We start from the raw sequence: 16,633 nt of genomic DNA on the forward strand, positions 1-16,633 counted from the left end.
AAGGCACAGGCGATGCGATGGAGAAATGAGTGAAATATCTCAAGCAGAACTGATTGAGTTTGGCTGCTGATTGTGTTTGGAATTGACTGAAGGGGTTAGAAATTGAAATTGATCCTGATGCTTCTGCTGTTTATAGAAACAGTGGACAAGGGTAGTGAAATAGGATCTCTCAGGGGGAAGCTGATGAGTTTAATACGTGTAGTGGCTTTGCCTCTAATTGATACTCAAAAAATTCTTTGCATTTTGATTTTTTGATTTTAGTTTCAATGTGTATATATCTTGTCTACCTGATTAGATTATAAATATTTATTGAAAGAATGAACACATGTAGGTGAGTGATGGGATAGAAGGATGTTTGTGCTAAGGGCTACCCACACAGATTATACTCTGGAGGAAGAGGTGGGGTTGAGAACTTTCTCTAAGTGGAAGTGCTGAGGGGCGTGGGTAGTATTGCATTAGGCGATAAGGTAACAAACGGGAACAAGGTGGATCTTTGGAGTCTGGTGAGATAACTCTGCAGGGATGGTCAGGAGTCTGGGACTGATAGGAAAGTATCTGTAGAAGATAAAGGCATGGTGGGTGCTGTGATGATCTTTGGGGTAACATTGTAGCATTTATTATCTGTCCTTTTCATATGGTGCTCAGCACAAGCTACCTTGTTTTGCTTTGTGTGTATGTGTTCCTGCTAGCCTCCCCAAGCCAATGGTTCAAGCCCCTTGTTGGCAGAAACCACAGTTTGGTCTACATTCTAGGCTCTGTTTGCTAGGACTGTTTATTTGTAGTTAGAGTCATTAGAATAATGGTGAGCAATCCTGTATGCAGGAAGCACAATATAAAATGTTCACTGTTTTGTTGAGTCTCTTGAGCTTTTTAAAAATTAGATCACCTCCAAGGAGTAATAAAGCATATTGCTAAGGAATGTGGGTCCTGGGACTGGACTGGGTTTGAAATCTCATTCTATTCACATGACTCAGGCAATTTAAATAAATTCAAATGAACTCCACGTGCCTTGGTTTTTTCAACTGCATGAAGGAGGTAATAGGACTAACCTCACAGGGATTTGTGAGGATAAAATGATTTAATACAGGTTAGTCAGCACGGTACATGGCGCATGACAAGCACTTGCCAACATGTACCCCAACGATAGTGTCAACAAAAAAAACACCCCAACATTTAAAAATGTTTTCTGGACATTTTAAAGAAGTGACAATTCAGAGGCAGCTTTCTAATCTTTCACACTGTCCTTTGCATGCCAGGAGTGAGGCCATGGGCAAAGCCAGTGTCAGACACTTCCAGGGGCTAACTTCTATCTCAGCTTGTCCTACCCTGGCACCTGCACAGTTCACAAGGCTGTTCCTCACATTCCCATTTTGTCTTCCATCTCCTCTAAGATAACCGAGAAGATATTGAGGCCCAAATGTCATGCATACCATTGGCTAAAGGCCTTAGGATGCCATCCAATCATTTCATTCTAAGTAATATTTATTAAGCATCACTAGGGTGTCTTGCCCTGGGGATGGAGATATGAAGAATGCACCCCCATCTACGTGTATAGCACATTTTCACCTTTGTCTGAGCCCAGTAGGGTGAGTTATGCAAGGTATCCACTCTCCCCCGCTGCCATATGCTCCCTTCCTGAGTGCTCACTACATTGGGGCTCCCTGGAGGCCCGGGCGGGGGGCTGAGGTGCCACCTCCCCCGAGGAGGTGCTGTCCACAGGCGCCTGCAGACCAGTGATTATGACCAGCTCAGTGTCAGCGACCATGGTCATCTTGAAGCTAACTACTCCCACCCATCTCCACCCCTATCTTGTACTCATCCCCCCATATCTTCTCCTTGAAAAGCCTTTAAAGAAGAAACACATTTCAGGCTTCATGTACAGTAAGATGTCATTTGCTCCTTTGCACTGATTATTTTCCACTCTTTCCTTCTCACCCACAGTTTGGGGATATGGATTCCTGTCAGTGACAATTATTAATCTGGCATCTCTCCTCGGATTGGTTTTGACTCCGTTGATAAAGAAATCTTATTTCCCTAAGATTCTGACCTATTTTGTGGGGCTGGCCATCGGGACTCTATTTTCAAATGCAATTTTCCAACTTATACCAGAGGTAAGGAGGTTGGGCTGTTTGTTTCTGTGAATAATTGTTGCTTTTAAATGTTTCAGCACTTTGTACATTTTAAGCCTCCATAATTCTTGCAGCAGTTTATGGTCTGGTTTATAGTGTTTTGGATAAGAAAAAGCTGAATCACAGCAAATGGAAAAGCTTGTCCGAAACTCTGGGGAAGTCAGTGTCAGGGAGAAAATTGATCTTCTGAGTGGCTAGCCACCAGGATGTGCTCAGACAGCCCTGGGACACCTTGGAGGGCCTTCACAACTCCATTGTGTCGCACATTCAGCAAATTTGATTTTCTGTGCTTATTATTTATTTATTTCTGGAGGGCACACAGTATCTGATTTACTAAACATATACAACAAAATTCCTTCATATGTTTACGACCGCTGTAGATCAGAGGACATAGAAAAAGGTTGACAAACCTTTTCATCTCTTTTTTTTTTTTGGACTGTGGAAAAAAAATCAATTGAGGGCCGATAAATAAATGGCAGCTTATTTTTTAATGAAAGGTGTTACAGATGCCATTGCCCAGAGGTGACCACGTGGCATATGCGTTTCACTTCAACTCTATAATGTGGTCATACCGGGGGGAGAGGCAGAGGGAGGGGAATGAGTCGAGGAAGAGATATGGGAAGGCGAGAAAGACAGGAATGGGAAGGAGCCACAGAGGAGACTAGAGAATCCATACCCACGTGGATGGTATCACTCCAGCCCATGTGCACACAGAGGTAGAGCTCCCAACAGAGAGAAAATGGCACCACCTTGAGCTCATATCTTGTAGAAAATTACAACTCTATGAAGGTGGGGATGTAACTTCTTAAAGTCATATTATTATTATTATATCTAGAAGGGACCTAGGAGAACATGTACTTCAAACCCTCAATTGCAAAAATTAAAATCCAAAGTTGCAAAAATTAAAGTCCAAGGAGATTAAATCACTTATAATCAGTAACAAAGCCAGGATTAGAGTTCAGACTTTCTGAATAAAAACATTACATGTAATATTATTCATGGGCCATATTTAATGTAACATATATAGTAACTTATCTGATTTGTGGGTCAAATTAAATTAAACTGATATTGTTTGTGAACTGAGGATTGTACCTTTATGATTTTGAAGTTTTCTCTTTTATTGAAAATGTAATAATACATAAAAATGTCTACTAGGAAAATAAGACACTTCTTCAGTAGCACTTAAAGATTTTTTTTTGCCTTTCTGTGATAATTTGGGAATTATGGATAGATGTGCTCAGATAATTATGTAAACACTAAAGAATCTATCTGTTTAATAATAACCCCCATTTACATAATTATTCCTTTTGTGGGAAAATTACTTCCCCTTTGTTATTTTAGTTTCATACCCTCTGTGTTAGGTATATGGAGCAGGTATTTTATGTCATTTTTGCACTGTATAAATAGGTCCAGAGAAGCTACTGAAATGAAAATGTGACATGAGGTGTCTCCCCTGCAGAGACAAATGTAGAACAAGAACCCAGGTGTCTTCGAAGTTTGTAATTCTTATCTACCTAGAACTTCTTGGCTATATAATTTCAAACTCTAGCTCTTGCCCTATGTTCTTTAAATGATGCATTATTTCATTATCATTGTGTGTGTGTATGTGTGTCTGTGTGTGTGCATGTGTGCCTGGTATCTTAAATTTTTTCTTCTTTATTCTGGAGCTCAGTTGTCTCTGTAGGACTTACTAGGATCCTCTACATTCAAGAAGATCTCTTGTGAAAACAGTAATCCAAATGAGCTGCCATATTTGCTTTAAAAATTTGACTCTGGATATGAGGGAAAAATATATTACTTTTAGTAAAAGTGAATAACCAATGTCTCATTTGTCTTTATGACCTATATCTAATGTTATCTTATAAATATAGGAATCAGTACTGCTTTTTCACTACGAAAAGTTTACTTTTTGGGGGCAAATATTTTTGAAGATTTTATAGCTAGGAAACTATAAGGTACTCTGGGGGCTTTATTTAATAGAGATTCCTCTGGATATAAGACTTCGATGCCATCTTTTATAGTTTGATTATTCAAATTTCAGATTTTTGGCAGGTAAATTTTCCAGTATTACTTGGATGTGAAGGATGGACTTAGAACTGTGGTGAAAATTATACAATGAATTAAATTAAATTATTTGATCTTAACCGTAAGCCTTTTTTTCTCCCTTAGGCATTTGGATTCAATCCTAAAGTTAACAACTATGTTGAGAAGGCAGTTGCTGTGTTTGGTGGATTTTACATACTTTTCTTTTTTGAAAGAACACTAAAGATGTTATTGAAGACGTATGGTCAGGTAAATGGACTTTATTTTACATGTTTGATGTTTTACCCTCTAAAGTTACTTTATATAGGCATGTAAAGGCAGGAATTTTATTTACAATTATGTGAACAGTTCAGTTAGTAGACTTGTGAATATGAGTAGAAAGAAAAGAATCAATATATTGATAAGTGTAAGAGGGACACTTGATTCTTATTGTAGAATTTGGAGTAAATACTAACCGTTTAATGTCCAATGACAGATGCGCATAATTTGTTTCCTCTCATATTCATTAACATGAGAAGGTATATGTACTCTAAAACATGAAAAAAAAAAAAAAAAACCCACAACAGAATCTAATAAATGAGGATACATTTAAAGGGAGAGAAATTTTTTTAATCTAAAAAGATTATACTACATTTTTCTCTTATAAATAAAAACCATTAAATTCTCTTGCCTGCACGAGCAATCTTTGTTTCTTCTTATAACAGTTTCCTCTCTTGTTTTTCCATGTAGAATGATCACACCCACTTTGGAAATAATGACTTTGGCCCTCCTCAAGAAAAAACTCACCAACCTAAAACATTACCTGCCATCAATGGTGTGACATGTTATGCAAATCCAGCTGTCACAGAGCCTAATGGACACATCCATTTCGATAATGTCAGTGTGGTATCTCTACAGGTATTGCCATTCTCTCTACTGTGTCGCTTACACTCTGTGAAGCCTGCAGTGCATGCAGCTACATTAGTATTTTGCCCATTTAAATGTGTCAGGCTTTTTCCTGTATGTGTGGGAAAAGTAGAGTGCAAGTCTGTTACTTTTCCCACTTTCCCTCCATGTATTTACTACAAACACATGAATTAAGCATGAAATTGTGAGTTTCTGGGTCAGAGGCTTTCCTATTCTCTAAGACTGTTTAACTATGTAAGAACTACTTAGATGTACACAATAATGTGTAGCAAAATTAATTCAGAGCATTTCTCTTATTTTGCAATTCTTTCAAGATCCCAAACCAAAGAATCCTTTGGAGTGATTTTGAAATTGAAAGAAGGCTTGTAAGCTAAGAAAATTGTGTTTAGGGACTTCCTTTGTGGTCCAGTGGTTAAGACTCTGCCCTTCCAATGCAGGGGCCACGGGTTCAATCCCTGATCAGAGATCTCAGGTCTCACATGCCACATGGTGCGGCCAAAAAAAAAAAAAAAAAAAAAAAATTTGTGTTTATTAACTAATTGACTTAGGATTTGTATTTCAGTTTTCTAAATAATGTTAATAAGTTTCATTTCTTGAGCAAGAATTATATGCCGGGGAGTAGGCCAGGTGGAGCTAGTAGTAAAGATTTCTGCTGCCAGTGCAGGAGACACGAGAGATGTCGGTTCGATCCCTGGGTTGGGAAGATCCTCTGGAGTAGGCAGTGGCAACCCTTTCCAGAATTCTTGCCTGGAAAATCGCATGGACAGAGGATCTTGGTAGGCTGTGGTCCATAGGGTCTCAAAGAGTCATGCTCTCCCGAGGACACACACATACACAATAGACCAGGCACTTACTTTATCTCATTCATTTTCCTTAATAACTATTAAAAGTAGAATTATTTTCTATGTATTAGGACTGCATGTTGTAACTTGTAGAACTAAAAGGGGAGTTTATTTTCTCTGCATTAGAGCTATTTGGACCTCATACCCAAATGATGTGTGCAAAAAGGAGAATTTATTGGGAAGATAGTGGGGCAGCCAAGCTACATCCCTGGAACCATTAGAATCGTTAGGGCTCCCTCTCCTTCTCCTCTCTCCTTAGAATCATTCTTCTCTTTCACGGCGGATCGGCTCCTTCATAAACGGGAAACATAGCCACTAGCAACTCCTGAGATTTATGTTTTATAATTTCAGCTACTGGATGGAATTGACCTGCCTCTTTCAATCCTAAATACAAAATTTCTGGCAGGTGTCTCCTTGGTCCATCTTGAATTAATGTTCACTTTTAGACTCATTCTCAGTGCTTAGAGGATTGGGCCCTTTGTATGACCCCAAGGGAGTATGAATGCAGCAGACAAGAGGTTATTATAAAAGGAGACTGGGATGCTAGTGTCGTCGGTGTCTATTTCATTTGACAAATTAAGAAAGTAGAGCATTAGATGCTAAATAACCTCTCCAGGGTCTCTCAGTTCATAAATGGCAGATCCACAAGCTATAAAGTTAAACACAATATTAAAAAAGACAATTAAAAATAAAATCAAAAGGAAGTCAGCTGAGAAAAATAAGCAGGAAAAAAGATATTTGGAAGAGGTTTTATTAGTGCAGATGACCTGAATTTCCTTCTGGAAAGAAAGCATGATTGGTTTTATACTTCTTCCCACCTGATTAAGGAAAATCTCAAGTGTGTTTCAAGAGGCAGTTTTGTGTGAACACTAAGCTAAGAGAGGAAATTATTTCATGCAACTTAATGAATGATGCTTTCAGGCAAGACTTTGCAAAGAATATGTAAATGTTCAAATAGATAATTTCTTATAATAATTTAAGCTAACATTTATTAAATGTTCAAGGACTATGCCTAGAACTTTAGATAAATGATCTTATTTGATCCTCATAACAGCCCAGGAAACAAGCACTCTTATAATTAGGAGACAGTGCCTTAGAGAGGTTAAATAAACCCAAGGACACATAACTCCTAATGATGAAGCTTCTATCAGAACTGAGGCCATCTGATGCTGAAGCTTGCACTCTTATATGCCTTGCTGGATTACCTTCATCTTGTCACTGTTCTACTAGAATCAAGATGATAACATTAACTCTTAATAAGTATTAATTTTTGTAGGGGGAAGAAGGTAATTTGGCCCAAGGTCACTGCTTTTTGAGGGGAAATAAAATTGAACTGCTCAAAGTTTTACTTTAGTTTTAAAGTCCTAGGGCTCCTAATTTATAATTCACAATGGTCAGAAGACACGTTTGCGGTCAGTACAAGCGTTGTGACAGGTGTGGTCCTAGACATGATCTTGTTTTACATAACTTAGAAATACCAATCAAAAGTCCATACTTTCTCTACTTCTGGTGCCAATGCTAATATATAGGCTTTCATTCGTTTATCCAATAAATACTGATTAAGTACCTGCTCGCTGTCCTAGGCACTGGGGATTTAGAAGCAGACAAATTCTTGTAAAACTTATATTCAGCAGAAATAGACAATATAGAAAAGAATAAACAAGAAAATATCAAGGGGACTTCCCTGGTGGTGCAGTGGTTAAGAATCCGCCTGCCAATGCAGGAGGCATGCGTTTGATCCCTGGTAGCAAAGATCCCACATGCTGGGGAGCAACTAAGCCCCTGAGCCACAGCTACTGAGCCCATGGTCTAAAAGCTCATGAGCCTCAACTACTGGAGCTCACACACTCTAGAGGCAATGCTCTGCAACAAGAGATGCCACCTCAGTGAAAAGCCAGAGCACAGCAATTAAGAGCAGCCGCTGCTTGCTGCAACTAGAGAAATCCATGCCCAGCAACAAAAATCCAGCACTGCCATAAATAAATAAAAGAAAATATCAGGTAGCACTAACTATTTTGATGAAAATAAAATAGTTTTCATCAAATTTTCATAGATTTGATGAAAATCACGGGTGATGCGGGGGTGGCATGTGGAAGGCTTCTTTGATCAGGAACAGTCCCTTAAGAGGTCAGCAGAGAATTGGACAATGAGAAAGAAGAAACAGCCATGCAAATGTCTGGGAAAAGAATGTTCCAAAAGCTTTGATAAGAACCAAATTGGTCCCATACAAGGGAGCTGGAAGCTGAATGGCGCCGTTTCCCAACATCAATTCTGGAGACCAGTGGCACAGTTCTGTGAATATTCTGAACAGAAACAACTGTGGACTTGTCAACCTGGGTAAGCTACCAGTCTCGTGAGAGAGCAGAATAAATTTGGGTGTCTGGAAATCTACTTCTAGAAATGAAAAGTGCACCTCAAGCAGAGAAGGAACATGCCAGGATGACTGCCATGAACCAGGCCTTGACATGAGCCACATAAAAAGTCCTGATGCTCATTTCCTCTGGGGACTATTTTCTGGCCGTTTTGGTTGTAGGTATAAACTCTAGTGAAGAGAGATTCAAACAAATTGAGCTGCATACTGTTATTTTCAGTTTTCCCTTCACATTGCATTAAAAAAATGGAAAGAAGCAAAATTTAAAAATACTATCAGGGTCCAGATATTGCTTTAAGAGACAACAGATAAAAATATATGAGTCATACTTATTTTGATAATAAAGTTAGGCTATTTTCTAATCTTTTATATGATAATATATTTAACGTAGGTGACCCCATCTCAATGATTGAACATGGCGTGTAAAATTCATCGTTCATTTCGATGTCCAAGTATTGTCCCAAGAATTTTGTTGATGATTCCTGTTTTTACTATTTTGATGGAGTGAAGTTTTTCCAAATTGAAGATAATAAGCACGAGTTAAGAAAAGTAGTTTAATTTGACATTATTATCCAAAGAACACAGATTACGTAACAATCTGGATTATAACAACATGATTCATGTTTTTTATGGAATATAGGAAGAGCAAACGAAATGTTAAAGAATAATGAAAATGCATGACTTAGGGATATCTTTGTCAGTACTCATCTGGACAATTTTGATTCATCACAGAATACTCAGAAATACTATCATGTTTAAGTTTGGTTGGCTTTGCTATTTTTTTCTATCTTCACTCATATGAAAACTATAGCTTTACATGTATTTTTAAAAAATTTTGTTGCCATAGAGACTATTTATCACAGTTGGAGGGTAGAAGATATTTAACAGTTTGATAATAACTTTTAAATATTTAGACAAATGGTGTGAAACTTCCTTAGTACCCTTGCATCAGTCTCAGTAAATGTTAGCTCTGCAGCATGTGTGGTGTGTGTGTGTTTTGCTGTGGGTGTGTAGGAGCGTTTGTGTTCTGGGGGAACTGTAGAGACATAATAAGGAGGCAGTTATGAGGGAAGAAGAGGAGCACCGGTTGCCATTTCTCATTGTTCAGTTACTGCCCCTAAGTACCATTTCCCATTTCACTCCCTGACACTTGCTCTGTTCCTCTCTCTGGCTACTGCACAAACGTGGGTGGGGAGAAGTCACTGCTGTATCTTTACAGCCAGGTGGGTCTTTTCCCCCTGACTCTACAGCTTTGGAAGGATAGTGTTTACCAGATTGCTCAAGCATGTCAGGTACTTAGGGGAGTGTTAGCTCTTCAAGCCACTAGGGGGCCCACCTAGCCCATTCCTACAGTGGTCTGTAATCACTCTTCTAAATGAAACCTCCTGTGCTTTCGTTTAAGAAGAGATGCTATTAAATAGGAGATGCTATTAAATATAAATGCTAGAAGCCATTTATTCTTCCCACAGAAGAAAAATTAATATCAGCCATTTTAAAAAGTTGACTATTGTGAGTTTTATGTTGAAAATTGAAGTGTAATGATGTAGAATTTAGCTGCAAAGTGTAGTGATGTTAGGGACTTTGTCAGTGATGGATAGGACATGATACTCTACAAATACAACATTTTTGAGGTGCTTGGGTCTCCATGAAAATCCAACAGATTTTGATATTGTTCATTCATTCAAGTATTTATTAATGTATACTTGGCCTTATTCTGAGTACTGAGATACATCAGTGGGACAGAACAGACACACTTTCTGCCCTTCCATAACGTAACTGAAATATTCTGTAGTATACAGAAATATTTTACACAAAAGTGGAAAGCATCCTTTTTTAAGTACAAAAATCAGAAGCTCTGTATGTATGTGTGGAGCTTGCTTACTGCTCTTTTTCCTCTAGAGTGGGGGGTGTTTCTTTGTTCTTACCTGGAGATAGAAGGATGGTGTCTATTCCTGGCTGACCAGGAATATTGGGAAGGAGGGTGGGTGAGGAGAGGGGGCTGGGACCCTGTGAATATCTGACCTGATACCCTTGATTCAGTCCCATACTTCACTCCAGCCTTCAGTTTGCTTTGTGTCCTAGAACTGAGGGCTTTTCTGGTTCAGTTTTCCCAGAGGGTAAATCTCTAGTCTTCATTTGAAGTGGTTTCCTTGCTGAATTGACTTGGGAGCAGTCGTCTGATGTTTTAAGTGCTCCCTAAATAAACTAACAACAAATTCCTTTTTTTTAAAATTAATTTTTATTGGAGTATAGTTGCTTTACAATGTTGTGTTTCTGCTGTGCAGCAAAGTGAATTTTACTTATATACCCTCTTTTTTTTTTGGATTTCCTTCCTGTTTAGGTCACCACAGAGCTTTGAGTAGAGTTCCATGAGCTATAAAGTCAGTTCTTATTAGTTATCTATTTTATGCATAGTAGCAATAGTGTATATAGGTCAGTCCCAGTCTCCCAGTGCATCCCATCTTTCCCCTTTGTTTTTACTTCCATCCTTCTTCTGCCGCCTTCAGAGGTGCTTGCTTGGTGCCTCTGTTCCCCAGTGCTTCTGAGGTTTGGGGCCCTGTCTCAATTTGTTTCTTTCGACTTTTCTCCTCTGTAGAGTCAGAACTTGTCCTCCTCTTTTTCATCCTCCAAAATAAATATCTCTGTGCTCTCATCTTCCATTCCTTGTGACTTTATGTCTTTTTTTAGTCTTTAATTTTAGGAAATTTTAAGAGGGACTATTGGAGAAGACAATAGCAACCCACTCCAGTACTCGTGCCTGGCAAATCCCATGGGTGGAGGAGCCTGGTAGGCTGCAGTCCATGAGGTTGCTAGGAGTCGGACACAACTGAGCGACTTCATTTTCACTTTTCACTTTCATGCATTGGAGAAGGAAATGGCAACCCACTCCAGTGTTCTTGCCTGGAGAATCCCAGGGACGGGGGAGCCTGGTGGGCTGCCGGCTCTGGGGTCGCACAGAGTCGGACGCGAGTGAAGCGACTCAGCAGCAGCAGCAGCAGCAGAGAAAAATATGTGTCTAGTTTGCCATACTGCACCAAAGACCTGTTTACTATATTATATCATGTATTTTTGAGCATCATTAAAAACAGAAATCAGTTATTTTCTTTTATGGGGTTATACTAGCAGTTAGTTAAAATTGAAAATGATACGTGTATGAAATTATGTAAGAAGTGGTTCTCGTTGGTCTTGATTGACAGATTCTTATAAAAGAGTTGGTTGAATTAGACGCAAATGATGTCCTTACACAACCGTGAGGACGAATTCTGAGCGCACCTTGGTTGTTCATGGCTTTAGTTTCCTCATTGGGTCCATCTCCATGCTCCCTTGCTCCTTGCAGACTCTTATCAGGCGCTAGCTAGACAGTGTCTTTTCAAAGTCATGAAAATTTGTACCTGAATCGACTCTGAGTGTAGCCCATGTCTGACTAATACTAACTTGCTTTCATTCATCTTTAGGGAACGCTTTCTCACATTTTCAGAAATAACTTTTGCAAAAAAGTTTTCATTACTTCACAGAATTCTCAACCCAAACTTTTCTTCCTTTAATGATCAGACTGTGAAGATTATTTGGAAACTCTGTGAACTTTGCTGTCTCACTTCATCTGTTACTTCCTGGCTCTGTGTCCTCGTCCATATCCTCATACACTCTCCACCTTCCTTTTTGTGTCAGAACTTGTATCCTTTCTCTTTTTTAAGGCTGTGTGCATGCTAAGTTGCTCAGTCATGTCTGACTTTGCGACTCCATGGACTGTAGCCACCAGGCTCCTCTGTCCATGGAATTCTCCAGGCAAGAATACTGCAGTGGGTTTCCATTCCTTTCTCCAAGGGATCTTCCCAACCTGAGGATCAAACCCACATCTCCTGCTTGGCAGGTGGATTCTTTACCGCTGAGCCACCTGGGAAGCCCCCTCAAATATTTGTGTACAATTTACTCCATAATCTCTGAAATTTCTCTCTGGAATGATACAAGTGATTTTTCTAGGCAGCAGACTATATTCTTCACATTCATTCATATCCTCTCTGAAGCATTCCTGTAGTTCAGCATGCATTTGAGTACCCTTTATTGGCTAAATGTTAGGAATAGAAAGGCAGATTTTTCACAGGAACTTATTAATATTTCCTTCCTCTTGGAATTACTCATTAAATGGTTTCTGTGACATGATACTTTTCTTCTTGTCCCATTTTAGCTACTACTTTCTTGATGTTTTCTCAGCATCTCCTTTTCTCTGTAGGACAACTGGGGGGAGGAAGCAAGGGCTTTGGAGTTGCATGAGGCCAGTCTTGTGTGATTTGGGGAAAGTTAGTTAACATCTTGGAGAAGGCAATGGCAACCCACTCCAGTACTCTTGCCTGGAAAATCCCATTGGCGGAGGAGCCTGGTGGGCTGTAGTCTATGGGGTCGCTAAGAGTCGGACTCGACTGAGCGACTTCCCTTTCACTTTTCACTTTCAGGCACTGGAGAAGGAAATGGCAACCCACTCCAGTGTTCTTGCCTGGAGAATCCCAGGGACAGGGGAGCCTGATGGGCTGCTGTCTATGGGGTCGCACAGAGTCGGACACAACTGAAGCGACTTCGCAGCAGCAGCAGCAGCAGCAGTTAACATCTCTGAGTCTGTGTTAACTCATCTGTTAAATGAGGAGCAAAATTCTTCATAAGTTTTTGTGAAAATTATTTATTATGGGCCAACTATGTAACGTGTCTGATGTTACACACACATAATAATCAATATATATTTCTCTCTCTCTTTCATTCACCAAGTTTTTTTTTTCTTCTCTTTCCTTACTTTTTAATCATAATGATCTTATTAAATCTTTTCACTTCAATTTAGATTCCTCTGGGATTAACTTTTGAATCTATGTGCATAATTATTAATATTTACAGATCATTGTTTAGAAGAGGGCTTCTTAAGCTATGAAGGCTTTTGAATCTGTCTGTAGTTTTTTTAGTGGGACAGAGAAGGTAAAAACATATAAAACTCCATGCTTTGTCATCTTGATTATTTAATGTTTTAAAAATTTGAGTGACTTTCCTGGAAATTAAACTTTGACTTTTAAAACTTGAAGGCTTTTTGGTAAGAATGACAGCTTTCTGAATATATGCTATTGACTTCTGTCTGATAGACTAAGAAAACTTGAAACATTCAAGTTTATTTATTCATTCACTGGAATAAAACTTTAAAGTCCAACATAACATGCCACTTGAATCATATTATCAGTTTTTGCACTGCATATTCTTTCAGAGTTGTTCAGCTACACACTCATTTGTCCAGTTGTATCTGTCATACTCTGACACATTCAGTTCATTTGAAAGGACATTAAAATGCACCTTAATTATGTAGGGAAGACATTTGGTTGTCATGTTATTGAAATAGTTGGAGTGCATAAAATCTTTAAAGATTGAATTGAGTTGAAGTTAAGTGCTGTTAACTTTTAAAATCTGATACAGACATTTTATACAGATAAATTCTAAAGATGAAAAATTTAGTGATATAAAATGTAAAAATAGTCATTCAAAAGATAAGATAGAGTGCCAGTGAATAAGGTCACAAGATTAGAGGTAGTACATAGAATCTAAGCTAAATCAGAGCTAAAATAGAGAGGTTTGAAATGTCAACTGAAGCGACTTTCCAGAAAGGCAAACTATCCACGAAGGACCATTCTTGCTCTTCAGATAAAACAGTGTCTCAGATACAAAAATTTGGCAGAAGCATTTTAGTTGATATCCAGTGTGGGGAGGGCCTTAGGGTTATCTGTTGTTCCTTAAATTAGCCAGTCATTTGGCCAGCTAAGACATCCCTGTTCTTACACAGGGAGAGATAGCATCACCATTGACACAGAAAATTCATAAAGAATGAGTTGGTACTACCAACTCCGAGGCCAGCTGGGAGAATCAAATAATAATGTATATGAAAGTGTCTTGAAATGTACCCACAGTGAAAGTATTAGTTGCTCAGTTGTATCGGACTCTGCGACCCCATGAACTATAGCCCACCAGGCTCCTCTGTCCATGGGATTCTCCAGGCAGGAATACTGGAGTGGGTGCTATTCCCTTCTCCGTAGGATCTTCCTAACCCAGGGATAGAACCTGGGTCTCCCACATTGCAGGCAGATTCTGTACTATCTGAGCCACCAGGGAAACCCCAATGTACCCAAATCCACACTGTGTAATCTGTTTGAAGGACAAGCAGTTGCTCAAGGGTCTCAGTCAGGGACTGCTATTATAGTCAAATAAAAAGGGAATGTTTTAGTTAATCATCTGATAAACATTTATATATTAATGGTTAATATTTTTGTAGAGTTTTTAATTTTAATCCATTTGTATGTACTTTCAGGTCCATGCAAACATAATTAAAATGTTTTGATTTCTGGGTATAACTTACAGACTTTTAGGCTTTCTTTTGCCTCTGTAAATAGACACACACAATTTAATTTATGTTGAACAATTCATATTATAAAATAGTTAACATTTTTTTAATCTAAAAAAGGAAAAGAAAGAAAAGACATTAAAAAATAAGACATTCCCAGAGAAGACTTCTCAACTGCCCTAGAAATTGCCAGAGAAATTCTGACTAATTTCTATCCCATATACTTTTTGCCAAAGAATCTTTAGAAATTCACTGAATGAGTGAGGACTACTCATAGTGGACAGAAACCTTTTGTGAGTTATCAGGATAAGATGCCAAAAATTGCTTGGTTTCCAGTTCTATTTATAAAGTGCAGAGCAAAAGAGAAAACAGAAGATCTGTTTGATGTTGATGGGAAGGAAGGAAAGACGTTTGATAAGAGTTCTGGTTAGCGTTGGTCTGTCTTCGCAAGAGTTGGTCTCCTGGGGTTGAAAGATCAAAAGTGAGTGCATAAGCCTGTGCTTCAGGGAAAAATTATAGTGTGATTAACAGAAATGAAACAGTCAGAAAGAACGATGGAGGAAGGAGGGGAGGATGAAAGATGATTCAATTTTCTCTAAATGAAAACATTTTTATTGAGGCAAAACATATATATATATATATATGTGGGAAAGTGTACAGCAAACAAAATAATTTACTATATACTATGGATGCTTTAAAGTACTAGGGCTTATCTCATAGAACTTCTGTGAGAAAGGTTGGACTTGTAAGAAATGGGTCATCGAGTATGTCCATATGTAATTTTACTGAATAACAACAAATCACTCTCCAGACTGTTATACTTATTTACAGCAGCAGCAGAGGAGAATTCACATTTTCTCCACAATTGGAGAATTGTTTTCTTTAGTGATAGTTGGGCATTTCAGATTAATGACTTTGTAAGGGTATCTGTCTGTAATTAGCATTTGCTTATTTCTGATCACTAGCGAAGTTGAGCATCTCTTTAAATTCTTATTGGTCATAAGTTTCCTTTTGTGTTTCTTGTTCATCTGTCTCACACATTTTTAGTTGAGTTGCTTATCATCTTTTCTTATTGATTTGTATTGCAGAAAGATTATTCTCAGACTTGTTAAAATGGCAAGGAATGCTTTAAGATTATAGAAGTAGGGGTCAACTCTGTTGCTATAGAGTAGAGAGGTGGGGCTCAACTTGGAAAATAACAGAGACAGCTGAGGATTTATGTCTAACAGGCAGAGTGAGGCAGTCAGTGGATAGAGAATTGCTAAGTGGAGACATTCAGAGTAGGAGGGATTCTTTTTTCTTTTTTTTGGCTGCACTGAGCTGCAGGAAGAACTTCCCTGACCAGAGATGGAACCCATGTGCCCTATAGTGGAAGCACAGAGTTTTAATCATCGGACCACTGGAGAGTTCCAGGAAGGATCCTTGTTAAACCAATTTGACAGAATCTTGCTAAAGGCAGACCAAGATGATCAGATATCAAGAATACAGGGATTCTTACTAAACTGACTTAGCATGATCCCTGCTACAACTGGACTCTGTACATATGGGCAAAGAAGCCCGAGAGTGAGGTCTAGTTGAGAACTAGACTCAGAGGATCCTGGCTAAAGTTTAGTCAAGGATAGTCTTTGTCATTTAGAGGAGTTTTGTATATATTTTGGTTGCTAATCTTCATTGATTAAATGGATTACAAATATATTCTCAAAGTCTATGACTTCTCTTTTCATGTCATTTAAATTGAATTTTTTCAAGTTTTAACTTTAAGGTAGTAAAATACATCAGTACTTTCATTCAAGATTTTTACTTTCTGTATTTTGTTTAAAACAGGTTCCCTTTGCCAAAGTAAAGAAGATATTCTTCTGTATTTTTTTTCAAAAAGGTTAAAGTTTAATATTCCATGTGGAATTTATTTTTATGTATAAGTAAAGGACCCAGTTTTTTTCTTTCTGTATAGATAAGCAGTTAATCTAGCTTCTGTTAT

The 16,633-nt window shown here is 38.4% G+C and overlaps 1 protein-coding gene across 2 annotated transcripts in view; it reads left to right on the plus strand.

Annotated features, from left to right (window-relative positions):
• Positions 1-16,633, plus strand: part of SLC39A8 (solute carrier family 39 member 8) — a 78,233-nt gene that overhangs the window by 35,614 nt on the left and 25,986 nt on the right. For both annotated transcript variants that reach the window (XM_040237764.1, XM_040237765.1), the window contains exons 4-6: positions 1,942-2,111; positions 4,299-4,421; positions 4,902-5,069. In XM_040237764.1, the coding sequence (XP_040093698.1) occupies positions 1,942-2,111; positions 4,299-4,421; positions 4,902-5,069 (461 nt within the window). The remainder of the gene's footprint in view (positions 1-1,941; positions 2,112-4,298; positions 4,422-4,901; positions 5,070-16,633) is intronic.

Source organism: Oryx dammah, unplaced genomic scaffold (assembly GCF_014754425.2).
Source record: "Oryx dammah isolate SB20612 unplaced genomic scaffold, SCBI_Odam_1.1 HiC_scaffold_3, whole genome shotgun sequence".
NCBI classification, from domain to species: Eukaryota; Metazoa; Chordata; class Mammalia; order Artiodactyla; family Bovidae; genus Oryx; species Oryx dammah.